Source organism: Ostrea edulis, chromosome 3, assembly GCF_947568905.1.
Source record: "Ostrea edulis chromosome 3, xbOstEdul1.1, whole genome shotgun sequence".
Classification (NCBI taxonomy): Eukaryota; Metazoa; Mollusca; class Bivalvia; order Ostreida; family Ostreidae; genus Ostrea; species Ostrea edulis.
The window spans coordinates 72,116,006-72,133,675 of NC_079166.1; the positions used below are offsets into that span (position 1 = coordinate 72,116,006).

A 17,670-nucleotide genomic window follows, 5' to 3' on the forward strand; every position below is an offset into this window, starting at 1 on the left:
TCAATGGGCATGACGTAATTGCTTTAAATCGCCCGTATCTAAAAATAAAGACCAATAAATAGATATAAATGTACATGTGTGACGATAAAGTAGTTTATTTTTGGACGGGGACGTTTATGTCTAGTAAGTACGACTGTTAATCTAAGTCTTGTTGTTATACCCGTTGTTTACTTATCAAACTATCTACATAGCAATAGCATACCTATACGACGTTTTGATTCGTTATATAAATACTTGTTATTGGTGGTTTTCGATCTGCTTTGCAATATACATGTACAAATCACTAGTTAAAACGATAAAATATAAGTAAAACAAATCTGCAAGGATTTCCCTCTATGAATATTTAAAAATAAAACCCAATGAGTCAAAAAAGATAATTCTGCTAATTCATATGAAGAAAAGAAGAATGGAAGTGATTTCTACCGCAGAATAACCGGGGTTTTCTCACATTTTATTTCTCGTTACCAGTTTTGAATTTTTAGGTTTAAGGAAAATTATTAATATGAATGTTTATTGAAGTTCGCTTTGTGTTTGGTTAAAAGTTCGATTCTCAGAGAAACATGCTACATGTAAATATCATGACAATCCAAATCAATTAATAAGAATGTATCATACTGGTTCAAGTCTCATGTATATCAACTGTACCGAATACTATATAAAGGATATAAAACGCCAAGATTCATTAAAAGGATTATTTGGTCAAAATTGCGAACCAGGAGTACAAGTGGCAAGACACGAAAACACGACGATGTTTATTAGATTGCTGTGCTGCTCTTTTGTAGTGCTGGGTATTTCATTCAAGCAAATAATTTTCGTATACATGTATATTGTGTTACAAAGTAACATTTCCTCTGATACGCTTAAAGAATTACGTGTATGAAATAGGTATGAATTGGTTTTTAGGTTCATAAATTAAGTTTACTATATCTCAAGGAATCTGGAATGTTATTTACCGAACATTTCTATTGATCCTAAAATATGAGAACATAATTACTCGACTTTTCCCCAAGTTTTCATATTTTGGACAAACATTTCACATGAGTACAGAACAGACATCTGTAATCAAAATTAGTCATCTGGAACGTTCAAGTTACAAAAGAAAATGAATATACTCAAGAGTATCATCATGTTTTGTCATAAAGAATTAAAGTTTGACAATATACAAAATATCATTTATTGAGGATTTCACATGAATTTTGATAAGCATTTGTCAAATACAACTGTTTATGGTGAGATAATTCTTTTTTAGATACGAGAATCAAGGATTACATAATGGAGTGGCGACCTACGTATACACGTGTGCACATCATATTGGTAATATCAGCAACAATGTCAACAATGTCAGTTTCTCTGATTGAGAACGGAAGTCATGGTCTTCCAAAAGAAAATGTATTGTATAATATTTATTTGATATGCATGTGAAGACTACGGTAGGATATGGGTCATATATTTAAAATGAAACTTGAAGATAACGAAACGAACAGTGATCAATCTCAAAAGTCCTATATATAAGCAATACAAAATAGAGAGTTGGGCAAACACAGTCACTGGAGATATCAGAGGTAGGGTCAGGTACCTTGGAGGAGTAAGCATCCCCTGTCGACCGTCACGCCCGCCATGAGCCCTGTATCTTGATCAGGTAAACGGTGTTATCCGTAACCAAAATCAGTGTAGCATGAACGGCCCAACAATCGGTATGACAGCATTAGACCAAATGATAGGTTATATTGTCAAACAAAATTTTTATAGCGAACATATAATTTGTGAAATGCTTATTTTAAACGGGACTGTTGAAACCTCTGCACCATCAACTTGTTTGTCAGTAACCTACCTCGATTTAAAAACTGATCATATGCAGAACAAACTATTGCGTATTAAATCAATTGAGAGAAAGAAACATCATATGCAGGTGATAATGGAATACTGCTATATAATCCCATTCATCATGAACACTACTGTAGATCACAAAAAGTACTTCGTTACTAACTTGAAAACACGGATGTATATTTAATTGCTGTGATAAAATTTAGAAATTCGTTTCAAAATTAAGGATTATCTCCCTCATGCAAGGTGATAATAACGAACAATGATCAATCTCATAACTCCTATAAGCAATACAAAATAGATAGATGGTCAAACCCGGACCCCTGAACACACCAGAGGCTCTTATCCTTAGACGAATTTGACTCCACATTTTGGCACTCTCTTTTTCCCTAAAATAGTTCTGGCAAGTTTATTGTTATTTCGGATTTCAAACATTTCAGTTGAGCATCACTGAAGAGAAATTTGTCGAAATGCGCATCTGGTGCATCAAAATTGATACCGTACAAGTTTTACATCATTAGTTACAGTGTAATCGCCCATATCATGGTTTTAATTAATATATCGCATATTTCAATTTACATACATGTATGTAAAAGCAAGGTCAAACCATTAATGAAAATTGTGATTTTCCTCATTTTCCAAAGTTGACAAATATGAGCATACATTGCTTTAGAAAATACCTTTGCAAACCATGGTCACAATGTACGAACTTCTCCATTTCGAGATATATGCATGCGAACTCCGGACCGTGGTTTGAGAGGATGGCAAATATAAACCACACATTTATTTACATCTCAAATTTGCATATTCTGTCGACATGTATTACTTACAACTTTGGTAGAAAAATAGTACATAGGTAAACATGTGCTCCACCAAAAGGTGATTCAGAATATAACGAAATGATAACGAAAGATAAATTTTATAATTCATATAAAGGATACAACTTAAAAGTTAGATAAATACGAATCCCTGGATATACAAAAGGAGCAAGCATCACCTGTCGACCGGTCACAACCACCATGGGCCATATATCGCGAACACGCAAACTCATTAATCCGTATTAATAGTATGTAAAGAATTAATAAACAATTTGTATGTTACATGTCAGACAGTATTCAACCTAGCGATATGTTGTATTAGTGAATTAGATCATAATAACGACTAAACAATCTGTATGTTACATGTCAGACAGTATTCAACCTAGCGATATGTTGTATTAGTGAATTAGATCATAATAACGACTAAACAATTTGTATGTTACATGTCAGACAGTATTCAACCTAGCGATATGTTGTATTAGTGAATTAGATCATAATAACGACTAAACAATTTGTATGTTACATGTCAGACAGTATTCAACCTAGTGATATGTTGTATTAGTAAATTAGATCATAATAACGACGATAGAATTTGTGAAAGGTTACATTTAATTGAGATTGTTAAAACCCGTGAAAAATAATTTTTTATACTGAAAAATAATCTGTCTCGATTAAAAAACTTATCATATCCAGAACACGGTTTGCAAATTGGTGTTTTTCAAAACAAATTGTATGCATCATTTCAAAGAGAAAATCACGAATATCTATTTTACATTTTTATTTTGAAATACAATTATCTAAAAAAGAATTCAATTTCTATTTATGCTTGTAAGTTGATTGGAGCAAAAACAGACAGAAGGATTGTATAAAAGTGTCAAAACTTTGATTATCCCCTCCCGTATGCATGTATAAAATACGTGGTGGGTTGTTGATTATTTAAAATAAAATATTCAAAATCGAATAATCAAGAACAAGTAATGTTAAAGATTTATATTGAATAAAAACCATTGATAGATCCCATGCTCACCATCCCGACAGACGGTTCGAGAAACTATGTCATGTCCAAGAAATAAAGAAGAGTGGACAATGAGAGCTAAAAAAATGAAATGCCACGATCATCCCCAAAATTGCACGTCTACAGACAACTTTAAATACCACTGCGTTCTTAACGTATGGGGAAATGCAACGATTGAACTTTGTGCAGAAGAAAGGGTCATCGTAGGTAACGTCGAGTTGGGATCAATTAAATGAACAATAATGTAGAGATAAAAGATGCTATTCATTGAAAATGGTGAAAAATGTACAAAACATGATAGGGGATCAGACCAACAGATGGTCACGAAATGAAAATGATATTTCAATAGGCTGATCCCGTAAGATGAAAGATATCTAATAATTATGAAAATCTAAATCCATTTGGGTATAATTGTAATGGGACCGCATTAGCGAATGTCTGAATTATCTCGTTTTATGACGCTAAATAATTATACCATTTCAGAATCAAAATGCATATCTGATTTGCTTCGAATCTAACTTTTAATGACTTTCATTTTTTGTTTACTTTTCAGGGAGGAAATGCACTGAATTTTCCTACGGTGGAGCGTTTTTACAAGAGCATTATGAGAACAAGTGTACAGCATGTCCATATCTGTATAACTCCAGCGACATATATCTATGTAAGGTCATACAATTTACAACTCCAGCGATATATATCTATGTAATGTCATACAATCTACAACCATTCACATCTATAAACACTTTTGCTACCTTTTATTCATGGTCAATAATAACAGTTTGTTGTAAATGACAAGTCTCTAAGATGCCATATGTATACATACATGTACATATCTACATAAATACATACATACATGCATGCATACATGGATACATACATTTACATGGTTGTAAATAATGTATACGTTCAATTTTTGTCAGCTTTATTTAAACTAAAAATCAGAAAACAACAAGCCATATGAGAAATATGAATTGATGAACCGCGTCGCGGTATGATTGAAATTGTCAACAAAAGTTTGATTTTTAAAGGTCGCGTTTATTGCATACTTGTGAAATTTGCTGGTTAATGCAATGCCATGGCATCCAAATTATTCTATTTCACTTTATAAAGCAATGCATTTGATACAAACCTCAAATTTGTGTGTAGTATCTGAAATTGGAATATTCAGTTTTAAATCAATCATGCATCCGTGCTATTTTTGACTTTTAGGCTAACAGATCTGCTTTCCTATTCTATTTTGCTTTAGATCAAGAATGCTTTCAATTCCATTCTGTGCTATCTACCAAAGGGAACGATGATAATTCGACTGATGAAAACAATGATGTTAAAAAGGAACAGCCCTTGAATATGTATGTAATGTTCTCATATATAGATTAAAGTCAATTCTGTGTGTCTACACATATGTTAATTGTCTTCCATATTAACACACTTGTTTAAATTTGCCAAATACAGGATATCTTCAAGATTGCTTTCATTCTGATATTGATAATTTCGAATTTGGTTTCAGATATCAATACCATTTCTTTAATTTGAATAAAAATGAAATCAAGATTTATGTATGCATGAGAACCATTGAAGGCTAAATGTCATGAAAAGTTGACCATGTACATTTGATTTTTCTTTCACCACTTCACAATAAACAAAAGATAATTCTAACAATTATAGATAGGTGATAGAAAATAATATTACAAAAGAAATAAATAAGAATACTTATAACTGAATCATATGACACATACGAGTATATTGATTTATATTTTTATTGGCTGTTTCTATTCTTATTGCAGTCTTTCACTTTGGATTGGCGTTCCCGCGTTTCTCGTCGTCACGTTTGTCGTAGGATGTGTTAGCTGCTGGATCTGTAGAAGTCGCTGTCAAAATGGTAATATCATACATCTGAAAGAAAAACTTTATTAAATAACTTCATGTCTATAATCCAACTGTTTACACTGGGATGTTCTTACATGCTTATCTATCTATCTATCTATCTATCTATCTATCTATCTATCTACCTATCTATCTATCTATCCATCTATAATGGTAAATAGTGTTACCTCGACTATTCGCGAAGAAACGGAGTTCAAAATTTCATTTTTATTATGCTTCATAAAAATGAGTGACCCACATGACACTTGAAAATCTGTATGATGATATATTATTATTAATTACTAATCGTGATTCAATATTCTTAAAACGATTAAATGGAGGAAGAATGGATTTATTAGAGTGACGTGGGCAAACGTTTGACATGAAACGATTGATCGTGGTATTATGCTTTTTGAAATTGGAGCTCAATGATTTACATGTAATTTAGATTCTCGGTTCTCTGCGGAAAAAAAGAACATAAGAAAATTAATTGTGGTACAAGATAACTCGAAGACACTAATTTTTCATTTGATATCATTCAATGTTCTGTAAAGTTAAACAGTATAGGGAGACCAAGCGAAGATATGTAAATGTAAACTAGTGATTGTCGAAACATTTTCTGTGCTATTTTTGACATGCTATTTTGAAAAATAAGTTATGTGGATACAAAAGTGGTAAACTGCAAATTGTTGCAAACGTATGTTTGAAACTGTTGATTTCATATCCTTTAGTGCAGAAAATTCAAATATTATTAGAAGTCATATCATTAATTAAGAACCACCCAGATCCCGCTTTTGTAATTCATTATGTATACATTTGGAAATAATAGATATGGACCTTACATTCTTATGACTTTAATATTCAGAAGCTAACTTTCTTAAAGTTGATAATTTCCTTTCTAGAGGATACAACACTGGGGGCGAATGGAGTGCTTCTAGAAATGGACAGAAAAGAGTTCAGAAGTATAGAAACAAAAGAACGAGCACAGGGGAATATATCACACGCTATGTTAGGGTCTGGAAGGTGCTATGTGCGGCAACTATCAACATAATCACGTGTAAAATCTAAAGATATGTTAAGGGGTTCTTTATACATCATGGAAATATCCCCCGCTGGCATAAAATGTTTCAGTGGAAAATGATTCAACTGATACCCTTTTCATTCATTATACATCTAATGATGTAATGGATGCATTATATGAAATGTTTTACGGGTTTACAAAAAAGATATTAGATAAAACATTTATAACGCCCCGTTTTATTTCCATTCATTTAATAATGTCACCTGAGTACTTTGTGAAACCTTTCTGTACGTCATCGTGCATTAAAAAAATGACAAAGTTCTAACTTCAATGTAGAGGATACTCCCATGTAGCGTTAGTTGGGTATTAAGGACTGGAGGATGGAACCAGAAGCTCAAAAGAAGATATAACCCTTAAAACAATTTTCTTTATAGCGGGATGTCTGACAAATAAACTATTAGTATTGTCCCAGTCCCTGACAGGCATTGATTACTCGTTGTGGGGTCAGGTAACCGCCAACACCATTACAATATGGCGTCCTGAAACGTCGTCTATATGCAGGATTTTCGCGAAAGAAAACGTAAATCAATTTTGTTTGTTTATATAACGCAGTAAGTAAAACTTATGGATAAAAAATGTCCATGGAAGATATTCTACGTTGGTGTTACATGTAGCAGTTTAAAATGATATTATTGGACTTGATGTATTTTTTGTCGAGTTTTTAATCTTTGTTCACATATATCCATTTTATAAATGTTATTTGGCCATAAAAGAAAACTAAGTAAATGACTTCTCTATTGTCTTAAAAGAGCATGTTATCAAAGTTTCAAATCAAATACAATATCTTGGTTTGCACATTGATGTTAAATTGAAAGTTGAAAATATTGTAAACATTAAATTTATCCCCTAAGCATTCCGTTAATTTCTGTGTGTTTGATACTTTGGATATGCTGAAAGTTGACAGGAGAGTGAAACAAATGAGACTGAACCATATTTTTAATATTGTACAAATGAAAGCCCCTGTTTATCTGATGAGAATGTTTACAAATATATATGATGAATACTGTAACACCAAATTGGCAGATCGTCTCAATATTAGATTAGCATCACTCAAACTATGTCAAGATCAAAGCTATTGTTACAATTGCCATTAAAGATTGAAACTATTTGTCAGCTTACATTAAACTAATGAGAAATAATTTTTTTTTATTTTAAACACCCAATGGCTGATTTAATATGTTATGAAGAGAGTTCTTTTGTCTACCATTATAACTGTGATATATTGTTTTTTTTTAAAAAAATACGTTGTTAGTTTACTTTTCAAACTTGATGCGGTTTATTTTAATACGTGCAATATCTGTAAAAGGTGCTGTGATTGTAAGTATTTGCCAAAATCGTGTATACATCCTTTTATTTTTCTATTATCCTATTTTTGCTGTTAATTTTTGTTACATTAAGGATCCCATTGGAAATAAGCACTTTTGCTGCCATGAATTGTCTTTAGGTGCAAATCAATGCAACGATACTGTTATAACCATGATATGTTTAATTAGTTCGAATTTCTTGTCTTATTGAAAGTACATACTTGAAATGGATACATGTATTTATGTTACACTGTTCCTGTCATTTAATATGCTATTTGTATCATTATGTGTCACACATTGATTTTTAAGCTGAATAAACTATATATTTATGAGTCTCTAGATCGTAAATTATGAGAGGATCAAATAAACAATCATGATTTGACCTCGTATTTACAATTAAATACTTTGGATGTTGATTGTTGATAGACTTTAGTGTTTATCTGATCAGGATATAGGGCTCACGGTGGGTGTGACTGGTCGACAGGGAATGCTTACTCTTCCTAGGCACATACTATAGGATTTATGAGATTGATCACTGTTCGTATCTTCACCTTTCATATATATATATATATATATATATATATATATATATACATAAAGCACTAAATAATCACAACTAGGTACTGAAAATTTTCACCCCAGCCCGGGGTCGAACCAGCGACCTACGGCACCCACCGCCTAGCAAGACTGTCAAACCAGTGCATAAGTCCACTCGGCTACAACGACTTCCCTTAAAAGGAAGTTTTGTTATGTTCCTAAAGCGCTACTTATACACACACTGATGCAATCTCACACAGTCGCTGTGTCATTCAGTGTTTAAGATATTTTTATAAGGAGAGTGGATCTTGCGATGCAATTGTATAGAATATTTAATAGAAAGCACAAACAAACAATTATAACACCCAACCTTACATTAACCCCTAGGATCTAAACGATACATGTGCTAATCAATCAATTAATATATAAAGCACTAAATAATCACAACTAGGTACTGAAAATTTTCACCCCAGCCCGGGGTCGAACCAGCGACCTACGGCACCCACCGCCTAGCAAGACTGTCAAAACCAGTGCGTAAGTCCACTCGGCCAATAACAATATATATATATATATATATATATATATATATATATATATATATGTATGTATGTATGTATGTATGTAGATAGATAGATAGATAGATAGATACATACATAGATAGATATATAGATATAGATATATATAGGCAGATCATATAGGCAAATCTAAGAACTTGTTTTCAATGACGATGAAATTCTTGCCACGCTGTCACACGATACACGGTCATTTAGAATGGAAATGAGATACAGTTCATTTCAAAGGATCATACAAGATTAATACAAGATTGCGTTTGAAATATTTCATATAAAGCAGGGGGATATCAATGGACTTTTAAATAAACATGACTGCCCTAAGTGAAGAAATATTCAATATAAAGGACAGAGAAGTTCACTTTATTTATTTGGATACCCACTTCCACTCCTACCTAGGGTTGAACGCACACACTGCGGAACAAATCACCTAGCAGCATTTAACCAGTGCGCTAGACCACTCGACTCTCTAGGCAAGTGTATAAAACTTGCTTTCAATTACGATGGAATTCTCGCCACGCTGTCACACGCTACACGGTCAATGAGAATGGAAATGAGATACAGTTATTTAATGTACACTCAAGATGACCATACAGGATACACATTGAATTTGAAATATTTTATATAAAGCACGGAAATAGGAGTTCAATCCCGAGTAAGAGAGGAAGCGGATATCCAAATAAAATATGGTGAAATATTCGGTGCTTTATATCAAGTATTTCTTCACTGATGACAGTTATGCTTTTTAAGAGTTCATTGCTATTTCCGTGTTTTATATAAAATATTTCATATATAATATACGTTTTGTATGATCCTTTTTGAATTGTTGAAGTATATATGGTGTAGTTTTGTTTGTGAAATGAAGTGAATACTTTCATCATAATGCTTTTCCTGTGATATTCATTCCTAGCATTATATTTTAATTGCAATTAATATTCCTTTATTCTCTCTTTATAAAGTGCAATGTAACTAACAAGGGACAAAACATCACCAAGCTTGGTATTTGTCCTGATAAGAGTTATCTCTCTATCTCCAGTATAGAAATATAGACCTAGGTAAAACCACAACTGTATTATCGATGACTCATTTAAATACAAGGCTAGTGTTAAGTGTCATTGTCATGGAGTGAATATAACTACTCGACTATGAAGTGTTCCCGTAGTGCAAAATTAAAGTCACTCTCTCACAATGAAAATTGGATGTTTTATACTCCATTCTTTACATACTTACTCGTATAAGCAAATCTATATTTTTTCTGAAAAAGATATGACATTTTATTAACATTTCCCGGACCACATTTATTATATTTACTTTTTTCATTTCTTTCCAAACACCAAATTCTGGGTATTTCTTATTCTTTTGCTCATTTATAAACGCTATTACAGAAACATCAAGGTTTTTGAAATTTTGACAAATAAAAGGAATAGAAATATAGGATTCTAAATATCATGTAGTGTTGATAATTTAATCTGAGGAGTAAAACGAAAAGTGTGTACTGCCTTTGCAACAGATGTATGGAACAATCAATCAAGTCGAAATAAAAAAAACCCGATATTTTTGTTTATTTTTTAAAGTGCAGTTTAAAGCATTACAAGCTGTAACTAACAGTAAATAAATTGTAAAATAAAAGAACAAATATTTAAAATAATTGTAGTGCATATAACGCTATAGAATCAGAGTGAACCTGAAGCAATAAACCCTTCAAATCAGCAGAATAATATCGATTCATGAATCATTGTCATAATGTCATGTCGTCCTGCTCGCAATTTCCGATGTGCATTGACATCGGTGAACAGGTAGGAAAAATGTGAAAGAGAGGCACTGAGCACGGGTCAGATTTGTAAACAATTTGTGCCAATTTTATGGAAAATTCACTATAAAAGTTTCATTTGAGTGGCACACTTCTGTAATTACCACTTCCTTACACTTATAGTACTTATTGTCATTTATGAAACGATGTAATATCTGAAAACAAACGAAACGAGCAGTTACTCACGTCAATTTCCGTCTATGTGTATGACCACTGTCTCAGCAACCCGATTGTGTTCGGCAATCATCGTTCTCATGTCCGTGTATACGATGCAATGACGGTTTTTATGAAACGCTCATTGTGTTGATATGCTTTCAAACAATATTCCCTTGTTTATTATGCTGAGTTTTTCTTTAGATCTTGGGTATTTTATCTGTTATACCGATAGGTGTTATTTGATGCATAATTTGATAGTTGAGAAAATACCGTCAGTTACAGCTTGTATTGCTTTAAATCAAACAGATAACCCATATTGTACCAGAAAATTTACATATTTGTACAACATGTAATTGTTTCCGCAAATAAAGCTCCAACACGGAAATGCTCCAGCAGCTCTATTTACACCGGTTGTTTTACAGCTTTATAGATTGTGAACACCACAAACTATATTAACCTTCAGAGCTTTTCACGGGTCCTTGTAATAATCGCCTCTTTGCTCCAATAGCTCACATCATTGTTTAATGTTACACAAAATTAGTATCTAGGATTCTTCATGTTTATGTGTATATTATAATTACCATGTATAGAAATATTAGAAAAATATTTTGACTTTCCAAATGAATTAATGATTGTATTTTTCCGGTTCGTTTACAGACAGATACATCTTGTCACGGGATATGAGAATATATTCCTTCTACCTATAAAATTTATCCACGAGGAAGTTCCTATTTCTGATGTGTTGTTGAATTTCTGATGTGTTGTTGAATTCAACAAGGGCAAATTCAGTATATCTAGTCGGGAGACATTATGGGCCTAAACACATACGGCTATTTTACTGTCTTTGAATGTTATCAATTGGAATGCTAAGAGGGTAACAATATCCGCAGCCTAGATAAAGTTCCCCGAGAAAAATCAACAATATCATACAGATTAGAATCTCAGTGTACTTCGCACTACATGACTTTACAATAAAAAAGGACAAAGACGGTAATTAGTGATAGGAAACACACACACACACACACACACACACACACACACACAGAGAGAGAGAGAGAGAGAGAGAGAGAGAGAGAGAGAGAGAGCTGCATTTCTACACTTAACTAACTAAAGATTTTGTTTACAAAAAGAAAAGAAAAAACCCAACTGTATGATCGTTAATGGATTTTGAGCTTAAACTTCGTACACCACCTTTGATTACACTGCAAGTACTGATTGCATGTGTCTTATGAAGTTCAATAAAAAAGAAATGTATGTAGTTTTTGTAGTTTATTATACATGCCGTAGTTTTCGTTACCTTGGTGCGGAATGAGTGTTTTTGCAATGTTTTTTGCGATCATATTCCACTTTTAATACTAGCTATATTGCTATTCCTGTTCGTTATCTTCACCTAACTTGGACTAAGTACGAACTAGAAAACACTGATGATTGGAATTATCATTTAAAGGCACATATCAAAATAACTTTATATTAATGGTTACTTAAAATTCATGGGTGTAAATTTGACATTAACTCCACATTTACGTAACTTAGTCGATGAAACAGTGTATATGAATGAATTGGACTGAATTATCTTTGCCTCATTACTTTACACTCCAAAATCTACACTAAGCCATTACTGCAGTGCGTTATGAATAATTCAATCGACCTTCTTAAACAAAACGAAAGTAGGGATTTTCCGATCCTCAACATGGCGGCGTTGGAAGAGGATATGGACACTGTTGAATTTTATGGTCTACAAGCAGAACCCACAGACTTTGACAGTCAAAATATAAAGATATCGCCATTCCAAGTTCCAAATAAGGTCGGGGGATATGTGTATGAGACTACTCTTGAATTCCGGCTTTGTAGTTTCATTTGTACTGGCTCTCCAAATCATAACTATAGGGCAGGGAATTGTGAGCTGACTTTGGAAGATGCACCTTTTGTATTTCAGTAAGTATATTGTATATGACATAATCTGCTGAACAAAATCACCAAATGCAATACATGTAATTGTTTACTTGAATGGCATGCACGTTTCCTTTAATGCGCATGCTGTGTTACTGCTTAATTTGTGAATTTATTTGGATACATGCATGTTTATCTTTGACTCCATTATTTAGGATTTACACAGTCTTGGGTAAACAACTGCTTTGATCTTATATTATTTCTAGTCAAGTAATATTTTTTTTCACATGATGTTGTTTATATTCAATAACAAAATTGAGATAAGGTAATACACATGAAACTACCATACAATTTATCCTTGAGAATCACGTGGCAGTCTCACGAGAACTGACAGTTACATAGTATGTACCCTTAAAACGCATGCTATTAAGATGATTAGAGAAATACAGAAATGTTATTCTATAATTGTATTAAAGGAGATCACAGACTTTTCATAATCATTTAATCCTTAAATAATAAATATGAGGACAAACTTTGATTTCCTGTTTCTGATAGATTGACATCCCCCCCCCCCCCCCCAGAAGATTTTATCGTGTTTGTTTGTTGCATACAAAACGATTTTGCGTAATACAATGTAGATGTGTACCTATGTTGAAAGAACGATGGCATTAAGTTATAATGACTTTAAGATCAGCCCGTTTACCAATGAATGTGTCAACCAATCAGTGCAATGTCGCATTCTTATAGTTCACGAGTTTTCAAAATTTATTTCAAATAAATCACAATATTTTTCTGATTTGATGTAAATCGTATAACTTATGTATTCTACTTTGTACATAAATTGATCAAAAATAAGTTTCAAAGAATTCTTCAAGTGACGTTATTTTTTAAGGCAATACAGAAGTTGTACACGATATAAGTTATGAAATGTATAAATTTGTATACCTTATAACTTAAGTGCATTTATATGCAAATTATGCATATACTAGTTATACATCATATCCAAGTTATAATTAATAGTACTTCCGAACGTTCTATGTATACCAGATACATAATCTTTACATGCAATAACTTGCTCACAATTTCAACCTGTTTACACCAACATGTTCATTATCACATGGGCGTCGGCAAAATGTTGGTGGGTAGACTATCGCGGCCCAAATAATTGTACCCAAAAAAAAAAAAAACCCAAGACACACAATTAAAAAGTTTGTAACGGCGATATATGCACATTGGAGCGGCGAGAATAACCCCGATCTGTGATCAATGGAGCGACAAACTGGGAAAACTATCGTTTACACAGACGCAAATTGGGTTTGCAAGTATACCTGTGCCTGGCGTGTGTATACAATAACAGTTTGCGGTTATCAATAAAATATCTAAGTACGAAGCAGATGTGGAGGCATCTTACCTCGCACTAACCCTTGACATCAGTGACTATCAAGAAGTTGGACTCGTTCTGATTGTTTCTACATAAGAGTGGGAACCAATGAGAATGCGGTTCTATTTATAACAATGCGAAGTGAGAGATTCAAATGAAAACACGTGTATTGATGCCTACAGTTATGGCTATTTCAAGAGTTTAAGTAATATTAAATTGTCTTAAGCAAAAAGGTTTCCAAACTTCATCTACTATCAATAAACGTAATTAGTGGCGTAAATATTACAATTGAGCGTGTTTATCAATACAGTACTATGATATTGCGTCATTGTTTTTCCATGTACACCATAACAAGACGCAGTTATTTCATTGGATGTTTTATCTCTAGTGGATTGCGTAATGGTCTAATGAGCCCAACTTTTATATAGCGACTGATATCAAGAGTTATTGCGAGGTAACGATTAAATAACCCTTGGCTTGTGAAGATGATGTGGAGTACTCTGGGTGTCTTTTATTTCAAGTTCACAGGGATATATCGAATCAACATTTGAATGACTGATGAGTCTGAACGAATGCTTAATGCAAGAAAATTTACAGTGTATTTATACTAAAATGAAGTTTCCCGAGTTTTTCATTTTCATGACTCAAATAAACAGGATTATGCATTTTTTACAAACATAGTTCTACGATTAGAACGTCTCTCATAACGTCTCGAATCTTGTGTTGGTCACAGGTGTCATTCAAGTACATTGATTGATTGATTGTATCTTACTTAACGTCTCGCTCGAGAATATTTCACTCATATGGAGACGTCACCAAGACCGGTGAAGGGCTTCAAATTTAGGCCTATTCTCGGCGCTCATGGCCATTGAGCAGTGGGGGTTCTTTAGCGTGCCACACCTACTGTGACACGGGTCATCCGTTTTTAAGGTCATCTCCGAGGACCCGTGATATTCACAACTGATACCGAGCGTTTGACGATGGAACTGTCACTACCTGTTTTAACGCAGCTGGGATTCGAACCCCGGCCTTCCGCATGTGGGGTGCACGCTCTAACCTCTCAGCCACCGCGGCGGTCAAGTACAAATGTAATGCAAAACACACACGCTTGATTGGATACCTGTAAATATCTTCTGAATGAGAAAAATGGAATCATATTGACATCATAGAGATATACAGCAAAAATCTTATAATGTAAGGTGATTGGTGGTGCTGGAGCACAACTGTGCCACTTTCTAAATGAGGGGTGTTATAGGGGATATCCATCACGGTCATATTACCATTTGAGTTAGCTGATATTTGTGTTGTAGTATCTCAAATGGTTGCATTTGTAACTGCTATAATAGCAATAATAAATGATGATTCATTTACGGACTAGATAGATATAGTTGCTACTACCTTAACAATCACATTTTCTATTTTCAGATTGATCCAGGAGGGATCAGGGAAAAGGGTTGTTGAGCTACTGGTTCATTTCTCAACAAATTTCCGCTCATTAAAACAAGACCCACTGCTCTTTATTTTGGCGATTTGCTGCCGATCCAATAATAAGGCTACAAAAAATGCTGCATACAGTGCACTCCCATCCATCTGTAGAATTCCAACACAACTATTCAGATTTTTAGACTTCTGTAAAATGATAAGCAATCATCAGTCTGGAAGTAAAGGCTGGGGCAGAGCTCACCGAAAGGCAATCGGCGAATGGTATCGTAGCTATGGTGCAACAGAACGCAAACTGAAATTATTGGCGCTTCACATAACAAAATATTCCAAAAGATATGGATGGAAACATAAAGATGTGATTCGCTTATCCCATCTCAAAGTTAATGAAGAGAATCCAACATTAAAATATCTAGTCATAGTTGCAGTAAAAGGAAAACAATTTGCAGATTCAACCAATTTCATACAGAATCTACAACAACAAGATAACTACAAAACCTCACATTTAAAACAAATCGTTGATCTCCTTACTGCGATTGAAAATGCCAAGAATACAGAGGACATGTCTCAGATGAGGAGACTCATCTTGGAGCATAAATTAGTAAGAGAACATGTGCCTCCCTGCTTCTTAAACGACAGAACAGTATGGCTAGCTCTAGCTAGACACATGCCAATGATAGCCCTGATACGAAATCTGGGGAAAATGTCAAAATTGAAGCTTTTCAATCAAGTAACTTCAACTGAAGTCAATAAATCCTTTGAGGAACACTTAGTCGTAGAGAAATTGAAAAATAATAGCCTCATTTGCAAGGAAAAAATCCACCCATTTACATATATGTTGGCGATCCATCAATATAAGAAAGGAGAAAATGGACTTAAAACGTTACAGTGGCCAGTTTCTCCAGATATATGTACTAGTCTTGAAGAAGGTCTGTATTTCTCCTTTGAAAACATCAGACCCACTGGAAAGCGGTTTTTAGTGGCAATTGACATCAGTAAATCAATGACAGAAAAAGTGAACGTCATAGGTGCACCCTCCCTCCAGGCAATAGACGTGGCTGCCTTCATGTTAACTCTAACAATCAGAATAGAAAAATCTTGTGACGCAATCATTTTTTCTGATGACGAAACCAAAGAGTTGCGATGTCTACCCTATGATCGTATAAATATTGTTTCTGGAAAGATCACGGATCTTCTTGCAAATCCGATGTCAGGATCAACATCTAATTGTTCTATGCCATTTAAGCACGCAATGGAAAAGAAAAAAATATACGACGTGATTGTAATTTACACAGACAGTAACATATCTTTGGGTTATCCCCATCCAGCTCAGGCATTAAAGAGTTATAGAGAGGCTATCAACAAGCCCGACGTGAAACTGGTCGTCTGCAATCTGGCTTGTTCGGACGTCTCTATTGGAGACATAGAAGATCCTTTCACCCTGACGGTTTGTGGATTCGATTCCTATGTTCCCCAAACTATATCAAATTTCATAAATGGTGATTATTGATTTTTGTTATGCATTGATGTAGATGCGTATCATTCAAATTCTATATTTACTCATTGGGGATTTAGACAGTTGAAGAAATATGCATACAGAATATTTCTGTGTAAATAAATTATAAGAATATATGATTGATCCATCTTTAGCACTTTTACTTCTTTTTTTGCGAATAAGGGGTGTTGAACTATCAAAACGACTTGACGAAATACTTATTACATGCAAGAGTAGTACAATGTATATATCTAGCATAGGCGCACTTAAAGTTTGCTATTCAAACATAACAGCGTCAGCATTTGTGAGAATTCCGCAGAATATTTTATACTTTAATGCTGTTAAAAGATAGAACCGACCGGAAATATCAAATATTTGTATAAATGAATTGTCTCAACAGCGAATAATTGTAATGTGAAATTAAATTTTCTTCTTTGACAGAAAACACAGTGTGAACATGCTCGGGAGTTTCACTTCGCATAGAACG

At 33.7% G+C, this 17,670-nt stretch overlaps 2 protein-coding genes across 7 annotated transcripts; both read left to right on the plus strand.

Moving 5' to 3' along the window:
* The first annotated feature begins 84 nt into the window (after window positions 1-84).
* Window positions 85-11,773, plus strand: LOC125675832 (uncharacterized). 6 transcript variants are annotated; one of them, XM_048913646.2, is made up of 7 exons: window positions 85-123; window positions 1,250-1,389; window positions 3,657-3,860; window positions 4,211-4,318; window positions 4,867-5,006; window positions 5,442-5,536; window positions 11,635-11,773. In XM_048913646.2, the coding sequence occupies exons 1-7, from the start codon at window positions 117-119 to the stop codon at window positions 11,682-11,684; spliced, it is 744 nt and encodes a 247-aa protein (XP_048769603.2). In that variant the 5' UTR covers window positions 85-116; the 3' UTR covers window positions 11,685-11,773. The 6 variants fall into 6 exon arrangements, with proteins under 6 accessions (XP_048769603.2, XP_056014794.1, XP_048769601.2 ...); XM_056158819.1 differs by lacking the exon at window positions 11,635-11,773 and adding an exon at window positions 6,423-8,238 and having other exon boundaries at window positions 3,657-3,864; window positions 4,904-5,006; XM_048913644.2 differs by lacking the exon at window positions 11,635-11,773 and adding an exon at window positions 6,423-8,238.
* An 834-nt stretch (window positions 11,774-12,607) lies between these two features.
* LOC125675829 (RNA-binding protein RO60-like) lies at window positions 12,608-17,333 on the plus strand. The gene is made up of 2 exons (XM_048913638.2): window positions 12,608-12,912; window positions 15,674-17,333. The coding sequence occupies exons 1-2, from the start codon at window positions 12,608-12,610 to the stop codon at window positions 17,196-17,198; spliced, it is 1,830 nt and encodes a 609-aa protein (XP_048769595.2). The 3' UTR covers window positions 17,199-17,333.
* Window positions 17,334-17,670: the final 337 nt, after the last annotated feature.